This window comes from Cryptomeria japonica, chromosome 1, assembly GCF_030272615.1.
Source record: "Cryptomeria japonica chromosome 1, Sugi_1.0, whole genome shotgun sequence".
NCBI lineage: Eukaryota > Viridiplantae > Streptophyta > Pinopsida > Cupressales > Cupressaceae > Cryptomeria > Cryptomeria japonica.
In genome coordinates, this window is record NC_081405.1 from 308,076,636 (window position 1) to 308,103,530 (window position 26,895).

A 26,895-nucleotide genomic window follows, 5' to 3' on the forward strand; every position below is an offset into this window, starting at 1 on the left:
AAAAGCATATCACATTCATTGAAGGATTGGTTTAAGTGGTGTTGATTCACTTGGTGCTTGATTCCATCTCAAGCCATTGTCTAATTGTCTTTGGGAGCTCAAAGCACATTTTCTAGAGATTCAATGGTAGAATTAATTGCTTGTATTGTAGAACCATTGGTAATGTAGGATAGTAGAGATGGTGATGGCTGGTCATATATTGCTTCATAGGGGGTTATTTTTATTGCCATGTGGAAAGTGGTGTTGTGTTCAACCAACAACAATCATTTGACCTAGTGAGTTTGTTGCTTTGAAGCAACACAATTACGTTTTGAAACACTTATTGACAATTTTCGTTTTCTCATTAGTTTGCGGATGGCATGTCTAGCTCATATTTAGATGGGTTTTGTGTAACTAAGTTTTTCCTCCAGAAAGTGCTTGTGAAGCTTGAGTTGCAGTCACAAATTATAGAAGTTGGCATTCCATGGAGACAAAAGATTTGGTTAATAGATGAACTACTGGACAAAAATGGGCATTCTTAGGCAGATGATCCACTACCACAAAAGCAACTTATTTGCTACCTGACTTTTGCAATCCTTTAATAATTTTAATAGAAATATTTAGACATACCCTAGTCATACCCTAGTGGGGATTGGTAATGGTTGTAACATTTTTGGTGCTGGTAGGTATCGGATGCTTCCATGCACTGTTGGATGTCCCATTTTATTCCTACCCAAAAGGTGTTGGTGTTGGAAATAAGCCACACCCGGACCGACGATGGACTGGTCCAAGAGGGGCCAGTAGCTCAGTGGTAGAGCACTCCAGCAGTGTATGGAAGGTCTTAGGTTTGAGTCCTAGCTGGTCCATGTCTCAGCATGGTATCAGAGCCAGGTCTAGGCTAGGAACCCCAAGCACACGAGAGGTGTGGCTTAAGGGGGGGTGTTGGTGTTGGAAATAAGCCACACCCAGACCGACGATGGACTGGTCCAAGAGGAGCCAGTATCTCAGTGGTAGAGCACTCCAACAGCATATGGAAGGTCCTAGGTTCGAGTCCTAGCTGGTCCATGTCTCAACAAAAGGAATTCCTTCAAGTTCTTTCAAATGTCTAAAAAACCCAAAATGCTTTACAGATTTGAGATGCATGAAGTTTTTGTAGAGAGTCTATCTCAAAGAGCCAAATTGGTAATAATCACAATACACCCTTTATAGTACAAGTATTGTTCATCCTATGCGTAGTTGGCCTTAGTCGAGGAACTGCTGGCTAATTGCTGAATAAGTTGTTGAGTTTGTGCATCTTGTTGCCATCCTTGTTGAACCTTGTGTGACAAATTTAGAATGGTAAGGATAAGGCACAAATTGTTGTTTGATCTGCATACTTGTGAGACAGAATCTGCCATGACATTGCCCTTTCCTCATTTGTAGATAATTTCATATTTATAGATTAATAACTACATTGAAGTTGAGATTGACTATTCTATAACTATTTGAGGCTATGATGATTTGCTTTTATGTAAATTTGCCACTCATAAGATATGATTGTCATTTACTTTCAACATGAAGAATGGCTAGCATCTCCTTATTATATGTTGATTGGTCATATTCTTCCCAACAAATACCTTACTAGTAAATGATAATGATAATGGCCTTCCTTATTGCATCAATAGGGTTTCAATTCCGTTTCTGAAAGCATCAAATTTCAATGGTAAATGGTTTAGAAATTTGGTATAGCCCTTTTTGCCACTTCCAGCCACATGAATTCATTCTTCTTTTACATCATGGTCAAAGGGCTACAGTTTTACCATAGTGTTTAACACATCTACAGTAATAGCCAGTGAGACCCAGGCTTTTGAGAGTTTTGGGTTTGGCTAGTTTGTCATATCTTCAACTTTTTCTGGTCTTTCCACTAAGATAATATACCCAAGATATTTAGTCTTTGTTTGGCCAAAAGAACATTGGGCGTACTTTGCATATAATTGGTTCTATGGAAGGATTTGCAGTGTTTGATCCAAGTGAATGAGGTGCGCATCCCATGTCAAATTATAGATGAGGATGTCATCAATACTAGGATGAATTTCCCTAGGAACAATAGAAAAATCTTATACATCAGGCTTTATAATGTAGATGGGGCATTAGTGAGGCCAAAGGTCATGACCAAAAATTTTTAGTGACCCTTGTTTGGAAAGTGTCTGTGGGAATATCTTTTCCATAGGTGGATATAGTGAGATCTAGATTGTAAGACAGTTTGGAGAAGAAATGAGCCCCATCCAATTCATCTAGTAGCTCATCAATCTCAGGAGTGTGAAATTTATCCTTGGTTGTGATTTTGTTTGCCACAAGCCATCTTCGTTTTAAACGAGTATCGATGAAGAGTACTGGTTAACACTTGGTTGGATGATCCTTGTCTATTGCAATTCTTGCTTGCACAGTCTATTCAATCTGAGTGTTCTTTCTAAAAGGGCATCTATATGGTTTAATGTTTGGCAGAAATTTTTGTGAAAGCAACTAAATTTCATGATCATGTGAATACCTAGGGGGCAGCCCATGCGACTCTTCAAACTGATGTGTTTGCCTAAGGTTTCTTGCAACTTTGAGGTCTGTCCATGTCTACCGATTTTGTGAGCTGTATGACAAGTTTGGCCACAATCTTGTGCAATGGAGCTACCCTTGGAAAGCACTCTGATACTAGATGTACTGTTTCTTCTTGCAAACTAATTAGCGAAAACAGAAATTAGCATGTGCATTGCAATAAAAGGCAAAATGAAGTAATCTCTATTGATGTTACTGAACATTTCAATATATCGTTGGCCACTTTGAGGGGTCAACGGCAATACTCAATAAAAAATGATATTTAAGATGCTTACCCACTTGTTACGGTACCTTATATGATAATTCAACCTGAACTCTAATATGCAAATGTTCAACCACCCCTATCCCTTAATCTTAACACTGAAGGGTTGGTCCCACATACAAAATAGGTGCTTGAGCTAACTACTCTGACTTTTATAATAAGAACAAAGGAGATATGGTGTAAGAATCTTGAGTTTTTAACAAAAAATGATGTCTATTTCCTGCATTATTGATTTAAAAATTTACATTGAGATTGCCATCTTCTTTTGCCTTGTATATTGCCCCACCTTGTACCATATAGGAGGAGAAAGTAAACCATTTTAAAGCAATTAATCTCAAATCATACTATACTAGACCAAGTCTTTTATCAATGTTCATCTTGATCAAGACTTTGGATTAAACATACAATACAATTGAAGAGGAGAATACACACAAGCACTGAGCAAGTTTTTTTATCAAGTTCTGTCTTGGTCAGGATTTCAATTCAGAAAAGATCCTTGTTTTTAAAATGCTCTTAGATTATACAAAACTTAAAGGCAATATGCATAGCTTGTCTTTCATAGCTACCTTTCTAGGCTCTTCTAATCATGTCAGACCACCTTTTTTCCCCAGAGTCTCTTTCTTTGACGTTGTGGAGTCTAGGAGACTAAGCTGATATTAGAAACAAGCATGTGCACCATATTACAAGAGGACACAACATCAGTCCTTTTTCTGATGAGACAGGATAAATTGGGTACACATTGTTGAAGTTGTGTACTTGCTTTTTGATGGTGGAGAAAGTTAGGATTTGATTAGTTGCCTTAAGGTAAAGTTCTGCTACCTTGAATAATTAGTTGGCTTAGTTTACTTTGATAGTATATCCTTTAGATTAAAAGACTGTTAGGCCCACTTTCTGCATTTAATCTAGACAGTATCTTCTGCAGTGAGCTTTGAAACTTATTGAGACCATGTACTTTGGCACAACAGTTGTAGAAACACATGTAAGTTGCAGATGTAATTTTGTCAAAGATTATAAACGAAAGGGTTTGATTTTTTGAATATCTATTAGCTAATAGTATTTTGGAGAAACCTAAGGAATGAGTAGAACACAAATCTGGGAGATTCAATTGCAAAGGCATAGATTGTTCCCATATAGGACTTATATGAATTAATGACTACTACTACACAATTAAGGAGTAGATTGTTCCCCTTTTTTTTGTAGTCATTTGATACATATCCTTGTGGATAACTTCCAAAGCAAGGTTGATTGAATTGGTGTTTGAAAGTTTTCTCTAGAAATGAATTGTAACTATCGATACTTGAGAGTGTAAGTGACACAAGCCAGAGACTGATGATGTGCGTGTATGTTTTGATTTGGGAGCTGAAGCTTTTTGGTGGACTGTTATTTCTAGAATGTAGTATAAATATAATGATATCAGCATGAACTAAGTTGTAAGATATTGTTTGGTTAATGGAGATTAACAAATATATGATTATATAGCTCAATTTAAGACATTAAATCTCTCTAGTTCATAATATTGTATTGAATGTTTCTGGATTTAACTGCAAATATTTTTCCATAAACATTTTGGAGCACACTACATGATCCATCCTTAGGATTTAGTGAGCAAATAAAGAAAACGTGCTTAAAATCTTTGTCAAGGCCATAAGAGTTGGTGTGTTCAAATATCTAGCAACTAAAAACATGAAGTGCTTTCTCTTGCTTTCTAGTATTCTACATTGTGACGAGGGTTCATGGAGTGTCTTCTGAAATGATTGGATTTTTTTTACAGTCAAATCCAGAAACATTCAATACTATATAGCTCAAGCTCTCTATAATACTTCTTGGCATGATGGGTATCATGGAAAATTTGGATGTTCACCAGCTTTTGTATGAGTTGTTTTTTCATATTGGTTATCATTGTGAGTAGATTGTGCATAGTGTTTATGATTCATTGTAAGACACTTTGTTTATGTTTCTGGATATAAAACATGGGTTTTTATGCAAATTGCAGCTTTGAATATGTGGAATGAGAATAGGAGGCAATGGGTAGGAAACCGTCCTCAAAATCCACCCCAATCGAACAAAGAACCTGTAATAAGGTATGTGTTAGTTGTTGCTTTATGTTTCTCTTTGCTTATGATTTGATCTATGCTTAAAAATCTTTGTTGAGGCCACAAAGAGTTGGTGTGTTAAAATGCTACACAACTAAAAACATGAAGTACATATTTGATTTCAAAATATTAAATCTATCAAAAAACATGAAGTTTGATTTATAACGTTAATTATCGTGGCTAAATGTGCAAATATTTTAGTATATTTTTCCCATTTAAAATCTTGGTCAGCAAACAAGCAATACTGAATGTTTATCCAACATAAAATAATGACCACTCACTTATGCTTTATTAAGATTAAATACTCATTTCTTATGGCCACAATATACCCTGTATACTAGCTGGAGTAATGAGCATTAGAAGCAGTGTCTGACATAATAATAACTAAAATCAACAGTTCATTCCTTAAATTTATTACCCTTCAGCATATTATCAGGGCAGATGTGAAAATTTTACACATGCAAATTATTTGGCATCTGTAATGTATTCGACGATCCATCTTGAATTATTGTACTCTTAATATGGTCATTAGTTCTCTAGTTGTCACACTAGAGGCCAAACATTTCATTAATTGATCCTTTGATATCATCTTCCATCAGCTGATTGACTATGGTTAATACTGGGTTGAAATTAAACACATAAGAACAATAGCTAATTATTTGAAATCCCAGCTGCCACAGTACATATTGTGATATTAATTTGTAGATCACAGCAATTTAATCATGCTAACTAGTTTTAGTTTTCCTGCCAAAGCTATTTTATTTTAAATATCTAATTAAAAGAATCTTTGCAACATTAATACTTGTTCTCTAGCTGTGTGTATAGCATGGTAAGGAACAATAAGATGAAATGGTCTTTTCCAGTCTTTCATGGGTCCCTGGGATTGGAGGATTCGAAGATATGGGGAAGTTTTGGGGATTGCATTTTTGTTTTTTTCAAAATATAGGGACAATGGCTGAAATAATATATAATATTGGAAAAATTAATTTTTAAAATAGTAGAAGAATTACAATTTATTATTTATGTAAACAATGTGACAATCACTTGAACCAAAATTCTGAATATATATATATATATATATATATATATATATATATATATATATATATATATATATATATATATATATATATTTATTTATATATATCTCATCAAGTTTGCAATACAAAGCTAGTGTTACAAATACAAGTATAAATGATTTCATCAAGTTTGCAATGGGCCTCTATTGCTATATATATATATATATATATATATATCTCATCAAGTTTGCAATACAAAGCTAGTGTTACAAATACAAGTATAAATGATTTCATCAAGTTTGCAATGGGCCTCTATCGTTGGCTTGGGTTAGGTTTGGCTGTTTGCAGATTCATTGGCCCCCACCCCCATACATACATACATACATACATGTATATATATATAATTTAAGGATGTTTTCCTTCTCCTTTTATAGGTGTCCTGATGAGCACACAATTATACTGAGAGGTGGGGGTGAACCAGTATAACAATTTAAACTTTATCAATCACAATAGCATCAATTACTAAATTTCAACAATCATGCACATGAGAAGAACACAATAACACAATGTTTACATGGAAACCCTGATGGGAGAAAACCATGACAAATTAATGTTTTTATATAAATTCTTTTACAAAGTTTGTAGGCACAAACCTACTAGAGGCACCAACCCCTCATTCACTTCGTGAGCACCAACTCACTAGAGGCACCTACCCTTTATTCACTTAGAGGCACCAACCTCACCAATATGAAGCACCAACTTCATCAGTATGAGGCACCAATCTCAATCTCAATTTCTCCTCTAAATTCTGATATAATTCTCTTCTCCAAAATGAAGCACCAACCTCACCAATATGAAGCACTAACTTCATCAATATGAGGCACCAACCTCAATATCATTTTCTCGTCTAAATTCTGTTATAATTCTCTTCTCCAAAATGTTGATCATAAATCTCCCATAAAACTGATCACTATCTCCTTACAAATCTGCCAATAAATTTCCCACAATACTCCCTTCAAAATGCTTCATAAATCTGCTCCAAAGTCTTCTTTACCTTTGCGTGAACCCCTCTTCAAAATTTTTCACTATTAGGCTTATGGAATCATTATAAATCTGCTTATATAACTGATTATAAATCTGCAAATTCTCTCCACTAATGGCTTCTCATCAATTTGTGTATATGCTTAATTCTCTTCTTTATTCACCACTATCTCTTCTCAAGATCTTACTCACTTTTATATCTTAATGTAGGTGGCAAAATTGCCTCAATAATAAATAATGTTTTGTTAGTATACTTGGCAGTGTAATTAGTTGTTCCTGAGAGGTTTTGGCAGTTGCCGATGGTTGGTAGACTTAACCGTCAGGCACTATATATATCCTCATTGTTGTATCGGGAAGGAGAGATGATTGTACACATTAAACTTGATAAAACAGAATGTATCTTTCTGCCATATGTTGTGTTGAGTACTGTTAAGTATAATACATCTCTTATTCCATGTCACACGTATTTCTCCATAAAAGATATTTCTTTTATTTCTCACAGTCACTCACTCTACACTTCTCCTCCTTGCTTGCTGGAGTATATATGTTATTTCTCGTATACCACTCACCCATACATTTCTTTTATGTGTATAAATGATCTTCCCTCTTTTTGTTTATACTCTTACCCTCTTTCTAATTTGATACAATCTGATTTCCTTTTATATTTTTATCTTCATATGAAAGGAGATACCTTTTCATGATAGATGCATTCTTTCCAAGAGAAGCACCCTTCCATTATAGATAGCTGCCCTTTGTTAACAAGAATTAATTCCACCTTTGCACTTTGCTTACCAGCTCATTACTAACCACTCCATTAACAACCATAATCACTGCTTCCTTTAAAATGTTTGCTTAAAACAAATCGCACTCCCTTCATTGCTGATTCTCTGTACATTATATAATGAATTGCTATCTTAATAATGTTGCCATCGCATCTCTTCATGCATTAATCTCTTAACAAGTTAATCTACTAATTCTGCTTGTTTTAGATAAACAATATTGTAAAAGTATAAGCAATTTTCAATTTGAAAACAAGTTGTATATGAAATACAATATAGTGTATTTATTTCTTTTATTCACAATGTAATATGTCTGATTGTTATTTCCTGCAGATGGAGAGAGAACATTAATTGATTCCGATGTCCTTCTCCAAGCAAATGAATCAGGTTATATAAGATAATGGGGAAGACCAAGAGTTGCCTTGGTCGGTTATGTCCTTTGGAAATAACCGATCAAGATAACCCTTGATCGCAGCCTATCTTTACCCAACCGACATGATGCTAATTAACCCGATATAAATCGGTGCCTTTACGTGATTCATATTAACCGATTGTTATCGGTGTAAATGCATAACCCGATAATATGTATCGGTAACTAAGGCATCCTTAACCGATTCCCAATTGGTGGCAGTTAAACAAGCCCGATATATTAATTGGTGCATTACTAATCACATCCGATAATATATCGGTGGCATCTTTATTAAGTGCAAATAGATAGTTATGAAGGAGTTCGATAGATCATGATATATCAATATGTATTAATATACATATGAAGTAATTATTATTACTTCATATATATATTCATACATATTCATACATCTTCAAGATCGAACATATATATATATATCTGCATTAATGCTATCTGATGAAAAGGGGTTTGTATCAGTTTTATCTGACTGATGCTATTTGTATCAACAAATATCACTGCCTTGCTATTCTGTATAAAGGAGACTTGCCAATCTTTGTCTATAATTTAAGTCGCTGTTATAAAGTACTCTTGTTCAAAACAGATTGCTCACAGTTTGCTTTCTTTTGGTCGGATGTCCTTTATTTGCTTGTTTGTAGTTGGCCCAAACATTTTAATCAATTCTTCTTATGAAGTCGGCCACCATGTTTTCTTTCAATATATTTATTCATACATATTAATTAATTACTTTCTAACATAATCCCTTGTAGTCACTTCTATATGAAATGGGACAATATATATATTTGCTGCTTATCATCTAAATATATTCGCTGCTTGCTATTCCAAATAAATTGTTGTCTTTATGTTTTGTTGTGAGGTATTCACACATCACCCCATTGCAAATGGGGAACCCCACTTTTTTCTCCCTTCTAGGATAGTAGTTAAAGTCTATAGTAGTTAAAGTCTTTTGCTATTAACCTTTGCATTGGAGAGGTATAGTTGGTCAAGAAGCTAGGAGTTAGGTGAATAGCCCTTTTGTGAGGTGTGAAATGAAGTAATGTGAGATGAGGAGTAAAGTCAAGAGTGTGATAGAGGAGCTCCTTAGGCCAAGACTAGTTGACTATGCAGATGTTTTCTTGATTCTCCAAGTGACCTAATTACACTTCAATAAGAGGTGAGATTCGGGAGCGAAATTTGGCCAAGTATGCTATATTTCCTTTGCTCTAGTCTAGGAGCGAATTTTGCTTCCATTGCTCCCCTTTAGAAGTGAAATCCCTCTCAGGCCTTCCAAATCACCTAAAACTACCTATAATCATCATGAGATGTCTTGGTTTGAGCAATGAATGCAATACTGGATTAAAGAAACCTAGATTTGGCTAAGTGCAAGGTCATTTCCATTGCTCCTCTCCAGGAGCGAAAACCACTTCCTTTGTCCTCATCTAGGAGTGAAATTGCTTTCCTAAGCACATTTGAAGAAAATGAGTGAGTTTAAATGCCTTTGACACCATTTTGATCATAGAAGAAGTGAAATGAAGTAATTTGAGATGAGGAGTCAAGTCAAGAGTGTGATAGAGGAGTTCCTTAGGCCAAGCCTAGTTGACTATGCAGATGTTTTCTTGATTCTCCAAGTGACCTAATTACACTTCAATAAGAGGTGAGATCCGGGAGCGAAATTTGGCCAAGTATGCTAAAATTTCCTTTGCTCCAGTCTAGGAGCGAATTTTGCTTCCATTGCTCCCCTTTAGGAGTGAAATCCCTCTCAGGCCTTCCAAATCACCTAAAACTACCTCTAATCATCATGAGATGTCTTGGTTTGAGCAATGAATGCAATACTGGATTAAAGAAACCTAGAATTGGCTAAGTGCAAGGTCATTTCCATTGCTCCTCTCCATGAGCGAAAACCACTTCCTTTGTCCTCATCTAGGAGTGAAATTGCTTTCTTGAGCACATTTGAAGAAAATGAGTGAGTTTAAATGCCTTTGACACCATTTTGATCATAGAAGAAGTGAAGTTCATCATGATTTTGGCTAAGGAATGGAGGGAAGATGACAAATTTGGGTCACTTACATTGCTCCTTCACAGGAGAGAAAAACACTTCCAATGCCTTGATGTTGAAGCGAAAATCACTTCCTTTGCCACTTTGGAGGAGCAAATTTCCCTTTTGCCCATTGAAGGAGATGCATATGCCAAAATTTGCTAAGTGCTGGAAAATTTCCATTACTCCCATTTTGGAGTGAATTCTAGTTCCTTTGCTCCCAGAGAAGAGTGAAATTACTTGCCTTTGCTCCTTCATGAGAGCGAATTCACTTTGAAAGGCACTAATTGAGGGTAATTTGATGGTTTTTGCACAAGGAGACTAAAAAAACTCAAGGAATGAATGAGGTACAAGAGCTCTGTTGGCATGATTGGCATAATTGATGCAGATCAAGAATGGTGATTGAACTGGTAAAAGACTGTTTGTGATGGCATTGTGATGAAGAGATTGAGATTGCATGATTGGATGACTTTGATCAATTATTTGTGTTGTCATTGATGGCAATTGATGTTTACTATGTTATATTTTGTCATCTAAGTCTTTTTGATCTACCGGAAATGCCTTACTGGTATTATAGACAGTGAACTGGGAATTAGGACCTTAACTGGTAAACGAGGAATGTTTTGATTTGATTTGGCGATTGGTGATGATTTAACTGTTGCGGTTTGGAATGTGAGCTTGTATCATTGCAATATGTATCTGACCGGAACCGCATCATGTTTTGGTTATCAGAAATCATGTTTATGATTTCTGTTGTATTTTTGCTAGGGTTTAAGGATCGGTAAAGAATTCTCTTAACCGGTAATGATTTTTGGTTTGGTGGTGATCTACATCAAGTTCAAATGTTGTTGATGACGTGGCACAACCGCGTGAAGTGTTTGAAAGATGTTTTGGCGTGTTTGGAGAGCGAATTTCTTGGGAATATGCAAAGTGCTTAGCAGAGTGTTCTAAGGGTTTGACTTTGTATCAAATCGAGATGCGATGATCATTCAACGGTTGTAATTGATTGTAATGATCCATTTGATGATCAATGATGAACTGTAATGAGCTGTAAAAGATCTGTGATGATCTATGTTGTAAGTCTTAGGGTTTTGTAACCGACTAAGTTGTAAAGGTTATTTATGTCGGTATAGTTGATGTTTGGTGTGTCTGTGGTTTTGAGAAAAGTGTGAAGCCGAACCAGAGTATGAGATTTGCCAAAGAGTAGCAGATTTGGAGCTTAATTGGATCTGATCAAGCAAGCAATTAAGTACTATACCCAGATCATTCATTGTTGTTCTCTAACAAGGCCTTACAAATCCCTTAACCGGGTAGGTCTTAACAGGCCTTACATTGTAAATCCCTTAACCAGGTAGCTTTATATCAGAGTGTTAAATCCTCTTGTGAGGTTGATCCCAACAGGGTCTGCTCCTAATAGGGCATCATTGTAAGCTTCTAGTCGGGCTAGGCTCCTAACAGGGCACATTCCGAAAGAGTGCACAATTGTTTGTGGGTACCAATTCTCACTGCTGTTTTTCCCTATTTGGGTTTCCACGTGAAAAACGTGGTGTTCATATGGTGAATGTTTTTATGTGCTGTTATGTTTTACTTTCAGTTTATGCATATTGATGAACACTTAATGAGTTTAACAGTTGGTTATCAGTGATTACAGGTAATGGTAAAGAGTTTATTACTAGTTTATGTTTGATTTGAAGAAGTTTTATAAGTTCAAGTTTTAAGATTGAAATTATTGTTTATACTGATTCACCCCCCCTCTCAGTATTAACTGGATCCTCTAAGATTATCAAGCTCAATTGATCAAGAGGTGATGGAATTGCTCCAGCTTCCATTGCCTATCCTTAGGAGTGCCCTTCTCTCTAAATACACTCATCAAACCTGCAACACATAGAAAATTAGAGATTATATCAAATTAAGAGGTTGCATATTTTATAACATGTATGCTTAATACCATCCTTGTTTATTTTGGAGGTGACCACATCAAAAACAATTCAAAAGCATGGAAGAGGATTCAAGACGCTACTAAGGTGAAAAGACTTCAAAGTTCAAACATATCAACCAAGGTCAACACGAGGAAGTCAAGACCTTGGAGCATGGAGGAGACAACTTATTTGACAAAGAAATATTTTACAATCTTGAATTCTCTTCGGGAATCCAAGAATCAAAGTCAGTACATAGAAGAGTTAACTCGGACTAGGTACACCATAAGTCAAGTTTACCATGAACAAGGGAGGAACAACCAAGGTCATCACATAGTCTATATCAAGCATGATCGAGGAAGTAGATAGTTTCAGAAGAGTTAATCAAAGCTCACTTCTCATTATCATCACACTATTGAAGTTGGATAATGTTGAGTATCGAGAAATGTTATTCAATACTCATTCATGATGATCTACCAAGTCTACAAGTGCAAGTTGAGGTGTCATCCTTGTCACCACACACCAATCAAAGGAGTTCTACATCAACATGTACAGAGTCAGTGCACCTGACTCACCCATGGGGGCGCAAACTTCAATGTACCTACCCCCATTGTCTATTGGTTGAATATTCTAAAGATTGCATGTGTCAAAGTGTTGTAATTATTTCATTGGCTAAGAAGAGTTTGTTGTAACAAACCCTAATTAGGGTTTTCATTATAAAATCTCGGCCATTGATCTCAAATCGATCTGAGTCTTTGAATTGTAATGAGCTCTCTATATAAGGCTCAATATTCTCATTTGTAAGGGGCTAATAGAAAATAATAATAGAATAGAGGAATAGAATAGTGAGTAATAGCGAATGGTGAATAGAGCTTAGATAGTAGCTAGAGTAGAGTAGGAGGAGAAGGTAGAAATTGTTGCCAAAGCTGTAAATAAACTTCCTTTTCGTTGAAGTTATGGTGGAATGTGTTGTTTCTTCACAAAGTGCATGGTTTCTTTTTGGATCTTCATGTTAGATGATGGATAATTAGATTGAATGGAGGAATTTGTTGAATGCATTTGTGTGGAATCTGTTTAGTCCATACCACTAGCCTCTTGTTGATTGTAAGCGTGCTTTGCGTGGTCAACTAGAATGATACGAACTTAACTTCAAATTGTTATATGTCCATTGTTCATGCATTAACTTGAATGGTAATCAATGTTTGATGGTAATGATTTGAATATCTTTGAATTATCCCATAGAAGATTGCACCAAGCTTGTGTCAAATTGTTCAGTTTGATGGTGAGACCTTGCCCAGTAGGATTCCATCGAATAATTCACTCTTCTTTTGCATTCTTAGGATTAGAATAGACTCCCTAAACCCCATGCCTTTTGCTCTTTCTTTATTTTCCAAGCAAGTAAATAGAATCTAAGTTTATGTGATTCAAGCATTCAACAATTCAACGTAAGTCCCCTTCTGATTCTAGCATAATTACATCAAACCAACGAGCTTATCCACATGTCGTGACCCGACATACAAGAACCTTGGAGTTATCTCAAGTGATCCTTAAGCCAATCTTCAGCATTTGAGTAACTTTGTTCAAGAGAGGATAAGATACTTTTGGGTATTTTATTCTGTGTTAGACTCTGCATAAAAACACATCAACTGTTAGACTGTGCATACAAAACACATCAATATGGTCCTTGTCAAACAAAGTCGCTGCTTATTATATTTGCTTAACTTGATCATGGTATTGTCGGTATTCTTTTTGCCTCCATTTATTTCTTGTTAATCATTGTTCATTAACATTTAATCACTGCATTATGGATTGGCTTTATTTGCTGATTTATGTATTTCATGTTGTTTATTCTAAACAACAAAACTGCTGTTAACATGTTTGCTGCTCCTCATACTATAATCGATGCATCATAAACTTGGTCGTTGCTCTTCATAAACATCAACCCCATTTTTCATGTCTTCAAGCATTGTTGGCTAGCATAGTCTTTGCCTTGGGTCGCTTTTGATGATTGCTGTCTTTAATATGAGCACAACATAGTGATTGTTAATTGCTGCCATATAAACATATTGACCTCATTTGCTTATTCCATTCACATTTGCGTGATTCACGAACATCATCCATTCCTTCTATTATGTAGTCATAACCTTCTATAGTCATCGCTTGCACTCCAAAATGTCTTTGGCAACTTATGGTGAATAACAACTTGTCCTTAAAAGAAGTTCAGTCAATGTTTCTTTTCCTTGATTATCATAGACTTTCACTCCTTGGGTATCATAAGAGTTCCAATTGTATCAGTCTGATTTATAAAGATCATAGGAGGAGCTTTCTTGAGGTATCGATAAAACTGTTTTGTCTTAGACTTATCACTGCATATTGACAACGATGACAATATTTCCACTCTTGACATTAATACAAACCAAAGAAGCAAGAGATAAGAGTTCCAATTGTATCAGTCTGATTTATAAAGATCATAGGAGGAGCTTTTTTGAGGCATCGATAAAACTGTTTTGTCTTAGACTTATCACTGCTTATTGACAACGATGACAATATTTCCACTCGTTTCATTAATACATATTACAAACATTGTCTTCTTGCCTTCTTGACATCAATGACAATATTTCCAACATGTCCTTGTATTGGGATATTCTAGGGCTTGAAGATGCTTAAGAAACATTATCTCACCATCCCCTAAACCCCTTTGCTCACAAGAATTGTTTCCGAAATGTTTGAGAAAATGCTAGGAAGTGACAAATTTTTGCAATTTGATATTTTTTTTTAAAGAGGGTTTGCACAGAGAAGTGCAGGATTTTGATCAAGTCACTGAGGCCTTCACAGCAATGAGATTTGTTCCATAATAAGCATTGCTGAAATATCCGTGGATACACATACAATTTTATGGTAATATTCATCAGGCATACTCCTGCTACCCTAGGTGGCTGTGGGATTTTTTTTTTTTTTTTTTTTTCACGTTTTCACGATTGGTTGCTTTGTTGGTGCATAATGTACTTGTGAATAGTTTCCATTCAGGACTCCATTGATGTAAGGCAAGAGTAATTGATGGAAAGAATAATCATGTATAACAAAGAGCATTGTTTCAGGAAATACAAATTATTCATAAAGCATTACAGAATTAGTATCTAAGAGAGTAATGCAAATTCTGAAGAAGCAAAATAGCATTAAGAGAGCTCAAAAGCATGAAGCCACATGAATGTAAAAGTGTAACAAAACAAACTAGGAGAATGAGTATAAATAGGGCGAGTGAGAGGGAGGAGGTGGCAAATACAACCAATGGGAGGAATACACCACAAGAATCGAAAATAAGTGTAATTCCCATGGAAGATGCTGGCACCACACATTCCATTAACACTGGTACTCACATTATAAACCTAAGCAAACTTTAATAAAAGTGCAGGGAAAATCTATGCGAAAAAAAGGCTTACACTAACATTCTTATTACATGTTACTTAATGTTACTAAAATCAACACATGTTTTATTTTATAACGTGCAGGGAAAATCTATGCTAAAAAATAGCTTACACTAACATTCTTATTACATGTTGCTTAATGTTATTAAAATCAACACATGTTTTATTTTATAACACATTTTAATATCGAAGACTATGATTTTATAAAACTTTTATGACTTTATTATATGAATGTTATGTGGCTGTTTATATGTAATTTTTAAATAAAATTGCCCTCACTTGCCATCTCCTTAAAAAGGATTTTTGCCCCCTGCCATCCCGGAAATGTGTCCGGAAATGTGTCCCTGGTGTCTCATCCAGAAAAGCTGTGGAAAATAGAAATAACCATAGTTTGCACAAAAGTTACAAAATTAATTAAGTATAAAGCTATGTCACTTGTTAAATCATCATTGTTAAACTTAAGTCAGAATGGTTTATATGATAGTAGCATTTCTCAAAATTAGGTTTGACTTGGCATGCCAAAGTATAAATGGGATTTAATGATTCGAGATTTGATTGTAAAGGTCAAAATTTTTTTTTTGCTTTTCCTTCTGTTGTTTGTTTTTAAAAACTAGGGTTTATGGATGGCAAGCCCCATTGATGTTGAGGGGCAGTGCCTTTCCTTTTCATGGGGTCCAGATGCAGCACCTTGGGTGAGTTCCCCGTTGTAATATAGGGTAGGTGTAAATCTAATTCAAATTTATGTTCAAAATCTGAAGTTGTAAGAATTTAGATATTCTTTTACTTTCTTATTGAATTACTTCAATGCTTAAGGAATATATTTAATCTTTTACTGTTTGTATTGACTGTTCCTTCTTATATTGCAGATTGCTGTAGATAACATTTATTGATTTTGACGATTTCTGCAGCATTCCTCACGGCATATATATATATATATATATATATATGTTTGTGATGCCCAACGATCAAGGCATGCCTAGACCAGGCATGTCCCTTGACATGCCCGATCAAGACACGTCTTGATCGGTTCACAAGTGCCGATTCATTAAGGTGTTTACCGATAACTATTGGTTCAAATCAAATGCTATTTAATTGTTATATTAACCGATAACAAATCGGTATGTTTCGAATGCTATTATGATAACCGATAACAAATCGGTATGATGCAAGTGCAATACGATTATAATGTAGATCGATAACAGATCAGTATTAAAGCAAGAGCAAGTTTAATACAATAACTATCATAGTTATCATATGATAACGTCAATCGGTGTTATCATATGATAATTATGATAGATACATAAATCCGATCTGCTTAATTATAATCACACCACAACATAAGAAATATGGTCATAGCACGATCGATGACAGATTTGTAATGATGTCCAAGTGTCGAAATGTGCAATCCGATGCTTGGAATATGAAATGCATATAAAGATGTTTATTCACTCAATCATGAAGTCTACCATTAGCTTGTAGTTACATCGATAAGGTAGATGACTGAATGAGTGATAAATGAAGTCTCTCATTCAATCATTTATCTTACTGAAGCTACTTAGTTTCAACACTCCCTCTTAGCTAGGGAAGATAAATGGAGACCTATGTAAACATTGAAATAAGCATCACATTTTTCATAATAGAATGTATTACATGACCTCATAATACAAAGGATCATATCACATATGCTCGTGACATGATGTATCACATAGCAAGTGACACAGGAATATATCACATCATCTTGTGATATAGATATCACATAACACGTGATATCAGTATCGCATAACACGCGATACCTTGGATATAAAATACTTAAGAATGTTGAATTCCCTTATATCCAAGTTACGGTATGTGCACTGACATTACGTCACATAATGTCTACCATAACATATCATGGCACATCCATGAGTCAGGATGATATCAAGTCAGCATGATATCAACATTACAAGATCGTCACCTTATAATGTTTAATACAAGTGTTCATTGTCTAAAAGATCGCCACCTTTTAGAAATGTACATAGGGGGTGGAGCCCATAAAGTCATAACACGACAAAAGAAGTTTACACATTAAACATCTCATATATTAGTACAGATTACAAAACAAACTACAACTCAATCATACCAAGACCTTTCCTGAAGTGTTCAACTTTCACTTTGGATAGAGGTTTGGTAAGTATGTCTGTTGTCTGGTCTCCTGTACTGATATACTGTAACTGAATTACATTCCTTTCCACCATATCTCTCGCATAGTGAATCATGAAATACAGGATTCACAGAGAGTTTTATACAACTTTGATTATCACAATGAATTATAGTAGGTTTTAGTGGCTCACCGAATAATCCCACAAGCAGTTTCCGGAGCCATACTGCTTCTCTTGCAGCCATGGAGGCTGCGATATATTCGGCCTCTGTAGAACTTTGAGCAACTGATGATTGTTTCTTGCTAATCCAAGATATCATGGCTGAACCCAAACTGAAGCAGCACCCTAAGGTGCTTTTCCTTTCTGTCACACTTCCAGCCCAATCCGAATCAGTGAACCCATGAATATCCAAATCAACTTTCTCATACTTGAGTCCATAGTTAAGAGTACCTTGAAGGTATCTCATAATATGTTTCGCAGCCATAAGATGTATCTCCTTAGGTTCACACATAAACTGGCTCACGGCATTTATTGGATAACAGATATCAGGTCTAGTATTGACCAGGTACATCAACGATCCAATCATCTGTCTGTAGAGAGTAGGATCTACCAATGGGGAGTCTGCTGCTGCCTACTTTAGTTTGTGAAGATTTGTTTCCATAGGAGAAGTCATGGGTGTGCAGTTCATCATACCAAATCTCTTCAATATGTCTAAGGTGTACTTTCCTTGATTAAGTACAATACTGTCAGAGTTTTGCCAAACTTCCAATCCAAGGAAGTAATGTAGAAGGCCTAAATCCTCCATGTCAAACTCCTTTTCAAGGTCTTTCTGACATTGGCCAATAAGGTGATCTTCTCCTGTAATTAAAAGATCATCAACATACAAGATCAATATCAACATATCACCTTTGACTTCCTTGAAGTATAGATTTGGATCTGCATCATTCTTTGCGAATCCCAATCCCATGAGATGGCTGTCAATTCTTTCATACCATGCGCTGGGCAAACCCTTCTGGTTGTTCTAAGTAGACTTCCTCGATTTTCCCATTCAGAAAAGCAGTTTTTACATCCATCTGATGGACTTTCCAACCTTTAGCTGCTGCAATGGCCAGTACTGCTCTGTCTGAGGTGTATCTAGCAACTGGAGCAAATGTCTCATCATAGTCTATTCCCTCTTTCTGTGAGAACCCCTTGGCTACAAATCTGGCTTTATGTTTCTCTATGCTACCATCTGCAACATGTTTGATTTTGAATAGCCACTTGGATGAAACAACAGATTTTCCTTTTGGCCTAGGAACAATTTCCCACACATCAATGTTTAAGATGGATTTATATTCCTCAGACATGGCATCTTTCCAAACTTGATGTTTAAGAGCTTCTGATACATTAGCGGGTTTTGATTTGAAGAGATCATTCATTAGGGCTACATAGCTAGTAAATCTTCAGGGCCTTTTACTTTCTCTAAAAGTTCCTGAAGGAGCTGCAAAGTCCCTTGCATCTTCCATTGTTTTGTGAGCCCATAGAGGTCTTTTCTTAGGGATTTCTTGGGGAGGAATCTGTACTTCATTTTCTTCGGAACACTCCCTCTGAATCTCAGGAGTGGGATCTTCTTCTAGGTCTGAAGATGGAGCATAGATTTCTGACTCAATAGAGTATTTAGCCCTTTTGAAGGCTATGTCTTCTTCAAAGATTACATCTCTACTAAGTTCAATATTGCTATGTCCAGGCACAAATATTCTATAGGCTTTAGAGGTTTCACTATATCCAACAAAGATTCATTTTCTTCCAGAGGGTTCTAGTTTTGTTCTTTTCTCTTTAGATATATGAAAGTAAACAGGACATCCAAATATCCTAAAGTGAGTGATATCAGGCTTTATCCTGGTGAAAACTTCTTCTTGAGTTTTGTCTTCAATGTGGGAGTGAGGACATCTATTTTGTATGTATACAACAGTGTTGGAGGCTTCTGCGCAAAGATGAGTTTCTAAGTTTTGATCAAGAAGCATGGCTTTGGCTGCTTCTACAATGGCTCTATTTTTCCTCTCAGCAACCCCATTTTGTTGGGGGTTGTAAGGAACAATGAACTCCCTCTTAATCCCAGCTTCTTTACAAAATTCCCTAAAAATGTCTGAGGTATATTCCCTCCCATTATCAGTCCTTAGGATTTTATTTTCTTTCCGGAAGAGTTTTCAGAGAGAGATTTGAATTCCTTAAATCTCGAGGATCTCTTCAGATTCTTTACGCTTAATAAAGTAGATCCAAGTCTCCTGGAGAGAAGTCATCAATGAATGTTACATAATAAAGGAACCCTCCTAATGATGGATACAAACATTGGCCCACATAGGTCAGAGTGAACTAGTTCTAAAACATTGCTTGTTTTCCTAGAACTATTCTCAAAGGAACTCTTAGTATTTTTGCCTAGGGCACACCCCTTACATGTACCAAAATGGTATTGTTTTAACTTAAGCAAACCAATTACTAATTTTTCCATTGAACATAAAGCACGGAAGTTTAAATGACCTAATCTTCTATGCCAAATTTCATTAGAATCTGCAATCTCATGAAGTAGGGCTAGGTTAGATTCGGTACATACCTCGTACAAATAGCCTTTTCTATGCCCTATGGTGATAGCCGCCTTGATGGAAGAGTTTTGTGGCCGTGCTAGAACTTTGCCATTCATGAAGGTTATTTTGTACCCTTCATCTTCAAGTGCAGATACAGAGATTAAGTTCCTCTTGATGCTGGGAACGAATAGGACTCCGGTGAGTTGGAGGGACATGCCTGTCTTCAGCTTAATGGTGCAGGTATCGACGCCTTTCACTGGATGTGCAGAATCATCACCAATGGTTACTTCTTCATCAATTTCTTCTAACATGGAATCCAATAATTCTCTATAGCCAGTGATGTGTCTTGAAGACCCACTGTCAATGATCCAGGTGTTAGATTTATTGGATACTTGGCTAGAGAGGGCAGAGTAAAATACATGCTTCTCGGAGTCATGTTCTTCCCTTTTCACTTTTGCAAATGTAGCTTGTTGTTTGATTCTATCCGGACATTTTGCTCCATAATGTCCATATTGATCACACCTAAAGCACTGAATGTGGGAGGTGTCTTTCTTAGATGACCCTTTCTCACGTCGGTTCTTTCTCTTCTTGAAATGTTTCTTCTTGCTTTTCTTGTTGGAGTTTGTATTTAGAACATGGAGATCTTCATCTATGTTCTTTTGCTTGATCCCCTTTTTATTTAACCTTGACTCCTTTTGAAGACAATCTGCTCTTAGCCTTCCAAATTTGGGATATTTAGCCCTTGCACTAATGCCTTGGACGAATGTTTCCCATGTACTAGGCAACCCATCTAGAGCAATGAGCATTAGTTCTTTTGCTTTGGATCTCATATCCAAGCGTTGCCAGTTCATCCCTTAGGGCTGATATCTGCATAAAGTATGCATTGATTGACTCTCCTTTGTTCATACTTATATGATCTATTTCCCTTTTTAGAGCCAAGGTTCTACTTGCATTGTTTATCTCGAATGCACTTTCGAGTGCTTTGAACATATGGTAGGCAGTCTCATGCTTTGTTATTATTGACATAATATGATTTCTCACTCTATCGACTATGATCTTCATGGCCTTTTCATTTCCCTCAATCCATGTCGATTTGTCAGGTTCATTCTCTGGTTCTTTAGATTCAACTCTTACAAATGATTCAACTTTATTCTCTTTTAGAATCATCTTAATTCTGAATTTCCATGCTGAGAAATCATTGCCTCCTTCAAGTCTATCCTCAAATCTGATAGCATTAGCCATGGGAAATGTGATGTTTATATCCTCGATTTGAACTTCTCAAATTTGAATGCCTTAGGTTCGATCAACCTGGCTTTGATACCATGTAAATGTAATTCAAATTAATGTTCAAAATGTGAAGTTGTAAGAATTTAGATATTCTTTTACTTTCTTATTGAATTACTTCAATGCTTAAGGAATATATTTAATCTTTTACTGTTTGTATTGACTGTTCCTTCTTATATTGCAGATTGCTGTAGATAACATTTATTGATTTCGATGATTTCTGCAGCATTCCTCACGGCATATATATATATGTGATGCCCAACGATCAAGGCATGCCTTGATCAGTTCACAAGTGCCTATTCATTAATTACCGATAACTATCGGTTCAAATCAAATGCTATTTAATTGTTATATTAACCAATAACAAATCGGTATGTTTCAAATGCTATTATGATAACCGATAACAAATCGGTATGATGCAAGTGCAATACGATTATAATGTAGATTGGTATTAAAGCAAGAGCAAGTTTAATACGATAACTATTCAATTGGTGTTATCATATGATAATTATGATAGATAACATAAGTCCAATCTGCTTAATTATAATCACACCACAGCATAAGAAATATGGTCATAGCACGATCGATGACAGATTTGTAATGATGTCCAAGTGTCGAAATGTGCAATCTGATGCTTGGAATATGAAATGCATATAAAGATGATTATAACAAGTTTATTCACTCAATCATGAAGTCTACCATTAGCTTGTAGTTACATCGATAAGGTAGATGATTGAATGAGAGATAAATGAATTCTCTCATTCAATCATTTATCTTATCGAAGCTACTTAGTTTCAACAGTAGGGTTGAGGAATAGTCATAAAGCCATTGCTGCCGAGCCTAAATTACCAAGGCATTTGAGGCCATAGGAATCCTCCCGATTACCACTTTTAAACAAACTCCAAATTCTTCAAAAAATGCATTTTCAGGGTTAGCTTGGGTGGGTTATTTTTTTTTTTAAATAAATCTTTTAAAGGAAAAATCTTCTTTTTAAAATAAATCCATTTAAAAAAAATCCCTTTATTTGAAAGTCTTCCTAGATTTGTGGAACCCATTATCTGATACAAATGCCGTGGCATACTACTGAGTCCTCATTGCTATAATTGCTGGATCCCGCTTTAACTCCAAAATCTTTTATTGTATTAAGCTGGTCTTTGATACATTAGAGCATTATCAACTGTATTGAGTGGAGTGGTAAAATCCAAGAACATAAGTTTACACTTTATTTGATGTGTAGACAATAGGTACGTGTTTTGATTCTTCTGGGAAGTTGAAATTCAAGTTTTAGAAAAAAAATCAATTGATATTATCATATTAAGTTAAATATTTAATTTTAAATTTCTTGAAATCAATATTGGATGAAAAGGATAGTGTAAAGGTTAAAGAGGAGTGGCTGTGTAATAGACAGCATGGGGAGTGAAGGTAGGGCTTCATAGTGGAAGTGGGATATTGTCATTCTTTTTAGTTATTTTTGTTAGAGCGTAATGTTTATTAGGGGATCACATTTATTGTAATTTCCCTTAAATAACATTTATAAAGCTCTAATCTTATAAGATAATATGAAGTTTAAGGGTGATTTAAAAGTTAAGCTTTTTAAATAATCAATTAATTTAAATAACAAAAGGTTATAAGGTGAACGGCTATGAACTAAACACAAACCCCTTTGACTATTTCAAATATAGGCAATCATATGGGAAATGTCACATTTACTTTGGTATGTAAGAGATAAAACTTCATAAGAGGCATATGAATGAATGCATTGTATATCCATGTGAGCCCATTATGGAAAGGAGGGAAAAAATATACTATGAAAACTAGTATATTGTTATGCTTGTTTTATGCAAACATTATTGCAAGTTTTCTCAATTTTGAATGATGAAAAATAAATTGAACGAATGATTCAATAATCGGATAATCTATTCAACAATATACAAGCGTATATAAAGAGATTACAAGGACGACGTTCTAAATTAAGAACAAGTCGTTTAAAGTGAACTACTAAAAAGTTAAACGCTAAATAAAGCTTAAAAGCTAATTAACTAAAAAGAAAAAGCTAAATGCTAAATAAAGCTTAAAAGCTAAATAACTAAAAAGCTAAATGAAAATTAAAAAAGGAACTAAATATAGGTGACTAAAATATAATTAAATATTCTAATACCCTCCCTTAATGGTCATTCTATCTATTAACTACCCTACAGAAGACACTGCAGGTCTTTTGATCACAAATGAAAAGAACACTCTGTTGCAGTGGAGACCTCCCTGGATCTGAAAAGTGTTAATGACCAAGAATACCGGAATCCATCCAACCTAATGTTGGGTAACCAAACTGAAAACTGAAACCATGATTTTGAGGGAAATCGACAAACCCTTTTGCAGAAGAGTATCAACTCCAAAACCTACTGCAAGATACCACGATTGCAGATGTTCGCCTTGGTAGGTGCGACCTGTTGTGATGTTTTCACACATCGCCCCATTGCAAATGGGGACCCCCTTCTTTTTAGGCCCTCCCGGTTTTTTGGCTTTTGTTTTTGTGGTCTTTTCGCAGTAGTCTCTTCAGTCTCTTTGCTTTGCAGGTGTTCGAGGATCATATCGGTCAAGTCTGCCTTTCGTTTGAGCAAATTCGGCTAAGTTCGGGACTCGTTTTGTGAATTTTAGGGTTTTTTGCCTTCTGTCCTAAATTTTAGGGGTTTTTGTTAGGGTTTCGAGAAAGCTGAACATACAACTGGAATCAGGACCCTTCAAGGAACCTCCCAGTAAAATTTGAGCCAAAACGGAGCAACTTTCTATTTTTAGAAAGTTCTTTTTTTAGTAAGTGCTTTTCTGACCTATTTTGCCCAAACCTTGACATTTTGAAACACTTACTATTTGGAAAAATCTATTTTTGGCAGGTTCTTCACAGGAAAAACACTGAAAGCTGAATATCTCTGAAGATTGAACATTCCTGAAGACCATTTCTAAATCCGGAAGAGTCAGAAGGCAGACAATTTGGGTCAAAAAATGGTTAAGTTTGGAACTCCTATTCCAGAAGAGGAAAGCATGCACAATCATCCAAGTTCAGAAATTCACATCAATCTACCAATGTCATCTTGATCCGAAAATGGCCTGAAATTTGACTAAGTGGAGAAATTTGGAAGATCTTCTAAAATCCAGAATTTGCATTATGATTCCTATGGATCTGAAACCACTCTCAAACATCCTGACAATATATATGAAATATAACTTAAAAGACATATTGAAGATGCCACTTATACTTAAATGTTATATTTCATATCTATATCCTGACGAAGAGCCTGGAACTTGTGAAAAAAAATCCATGTATCCATATACAAAGCCAAAATGCGCCCAAGGCTGGGTTGGGGCGCCAAAACCAAGAAGGCATTCACAAGTGGGGAAATCCGCCAGTCCATGGACAGAGTGAAAATGCGCCCAAGGCTGGACTGGGGCGCCAAAACCAAGAAGGCATTGACAGGTGGAAAAATCCGTCAGTCCATGGACAGAGTGAAAATATGCCCAAGGCTGGACTGGGGCGTCAAAACCAAGAAGGCATTCACAGGTGGAAAAATCTGTCAGTCCATGGACAAAGTGAAAATGCGCCCAAGGCTGGGCTGGGGCGCCAAAACCAAGATGTCATTCACAAGTGGGAAAATCTGCCAGTCCATGGATAGAGTGAAAATGCGCCCAAGGTTGGACTGGGGCGCCAAAACCAAGAAGGCATTCACAGGTGGAAAAATCCGTTAGTCCATGGACAAAGTGAAAATGCGCCCAAGGCTGGATTGGGGCGCCAAAACCAATATGCCATTCACAAGTGGAAAAATCCGTCAGTCCATGGACAAAGCCAAAATGTGCCCAAGGCTGGGCCGGGGCGCTGAATTCAAGAAGGCATTCACAAGTGGAAAAATCCATGAATCCATGGACATGATGAAAATTCCGCCCAAGCTAAAAAATTGAAATTTTGCCCAAGGCATGGAATCCAAGGAGTCAAGGAGGAATGAAAAAAAAACAAAATTCCCCTTGGACAAATTTTTGAATTTGCTATTTTTAGACACTGAATCTCGACAGAGTGTGGAAAATTTTATAGATTCAGAATCGTGGCAAAATTCTCCATCCAATGAATTGACTCCTAAATTTTAGGAGGATCCCTAAAAATAGGGATGTTGAAAAGGAGACATGGACAATTCACAAAGTAATGAAAATTCCTTCCTTCAGGACATAATTCTAGGAAAGGTGAAAAATTGACTAAGTGTTGGAAATTCCTTCCTACATGACAGAGTTCCTGAAAAAGGTGAAAATTTGGCTAAGTGTTGGAAATTCCTTCCTTCAGGACATAATTCCAGGAAAGATGAAAATTTGGCTAAGTATTGGAAATTCCTTCCTTCGGGACAAAATTCCAAGCAAGGAAGAAATACACCCAAGGATGAAATGAACATAAAATTCAAAGGCAAGGAAGGAATCAGGGATGAACTGAACAAGAAATTTCCCCTCCAGGGAAAATTTAAAAAATCCATTCTCAGGCATCAAATCACATCCAAATTTCAAAAGTTTTACAGATTTGGATTCGTAGGAGAATTTTCTCTTTCCTGGACTGTGGAACCCTAATTTGGAAATTTTCCTAAAAAATAGGAAATGTGCAGAATTGATGAAAAACCTTCTTCAAGCAAGGTAAGTTGAGGAGACTTCAAGAAAATTCTTCCTGAATTGAATTTTCCCTCTCCAACACCTGATGTGCAGGAGCGGATATACGACGACAGAGTCCACTTGCATGGCGAGGATCTATTGAACGCATGGCAGTATGGTGGCGCATTCATTGCCGAAATATTTGACCAAATGACATAATGGGGTGATTTTTGCATGGATGAATATTCAACACATGTTGGGCAAAATTGAAGGAGGTGGTGCATTTAATGCGCAATGGATGCTATTTTTGGTACTTTTGAATTAATTGTATATGGGCATGATGGGTTATTAATTGGAGATTCCCACCTTGTTGCATTTTGAGTGGAGAATCTTTTAGGGAAAACCCTAATTAGGGTTTTGCATGTAGCCAGGGCTTGAAGCTTATATAAGGGGTGACCCCCCTCATTTGTAAAGGAGGGAGCTTTGTATGAAATTGTTGTGATAAGTTTTTGAGAAAATAATAGTGAAACATTGTTCTCCGATGGTGTCCACTTGAGTTATTTTTTCAAAACTTGCATGGTTTCACCTTCCTCACTTAGATTAGAAGTAGTAAAGTGCTTTGATTTCAATGGAGAATGTAATCGTGTCTGATGAATTTCCATGGTTCATACTTTTTGTATCTTGCTGATTGTAAGTTGCAGTGTAAAGCTAGCTTGAGCCACTAAACTTGTGCTAAGTTCGGTTGTGGACAGTCGTT

The 26,895-nt window shown here is 36.0% G+C and overlaps 1 protein-coding gene across 5 annotated transcripts in view; it reads left to right on the plus strand.

Annotated features, from left to right (window-relative positions):
- Nucleotides 1-26,895, plus strand: part of LOC131026908 (uncharacterized) — a 47,274-nt gene that overhangs the window by 12,923 nt on the left and 7,456 nt on the right. For all 5 annotated transcript variants that reach the window (XM_057956925.2, XM_057956923.2, XM_057956926.2 and 2 more), the window contains one exon: nucleotides 4,821-4,908. In XM_057956925.2, coding sequence (XP_057812908.1) covers nucleotides 4,821-4,908 — 88 coding nt within the window. The remainder of the gene's footprint in view (nucleotides 1-4,820; nucleotides 4,909-26,895) is intronic.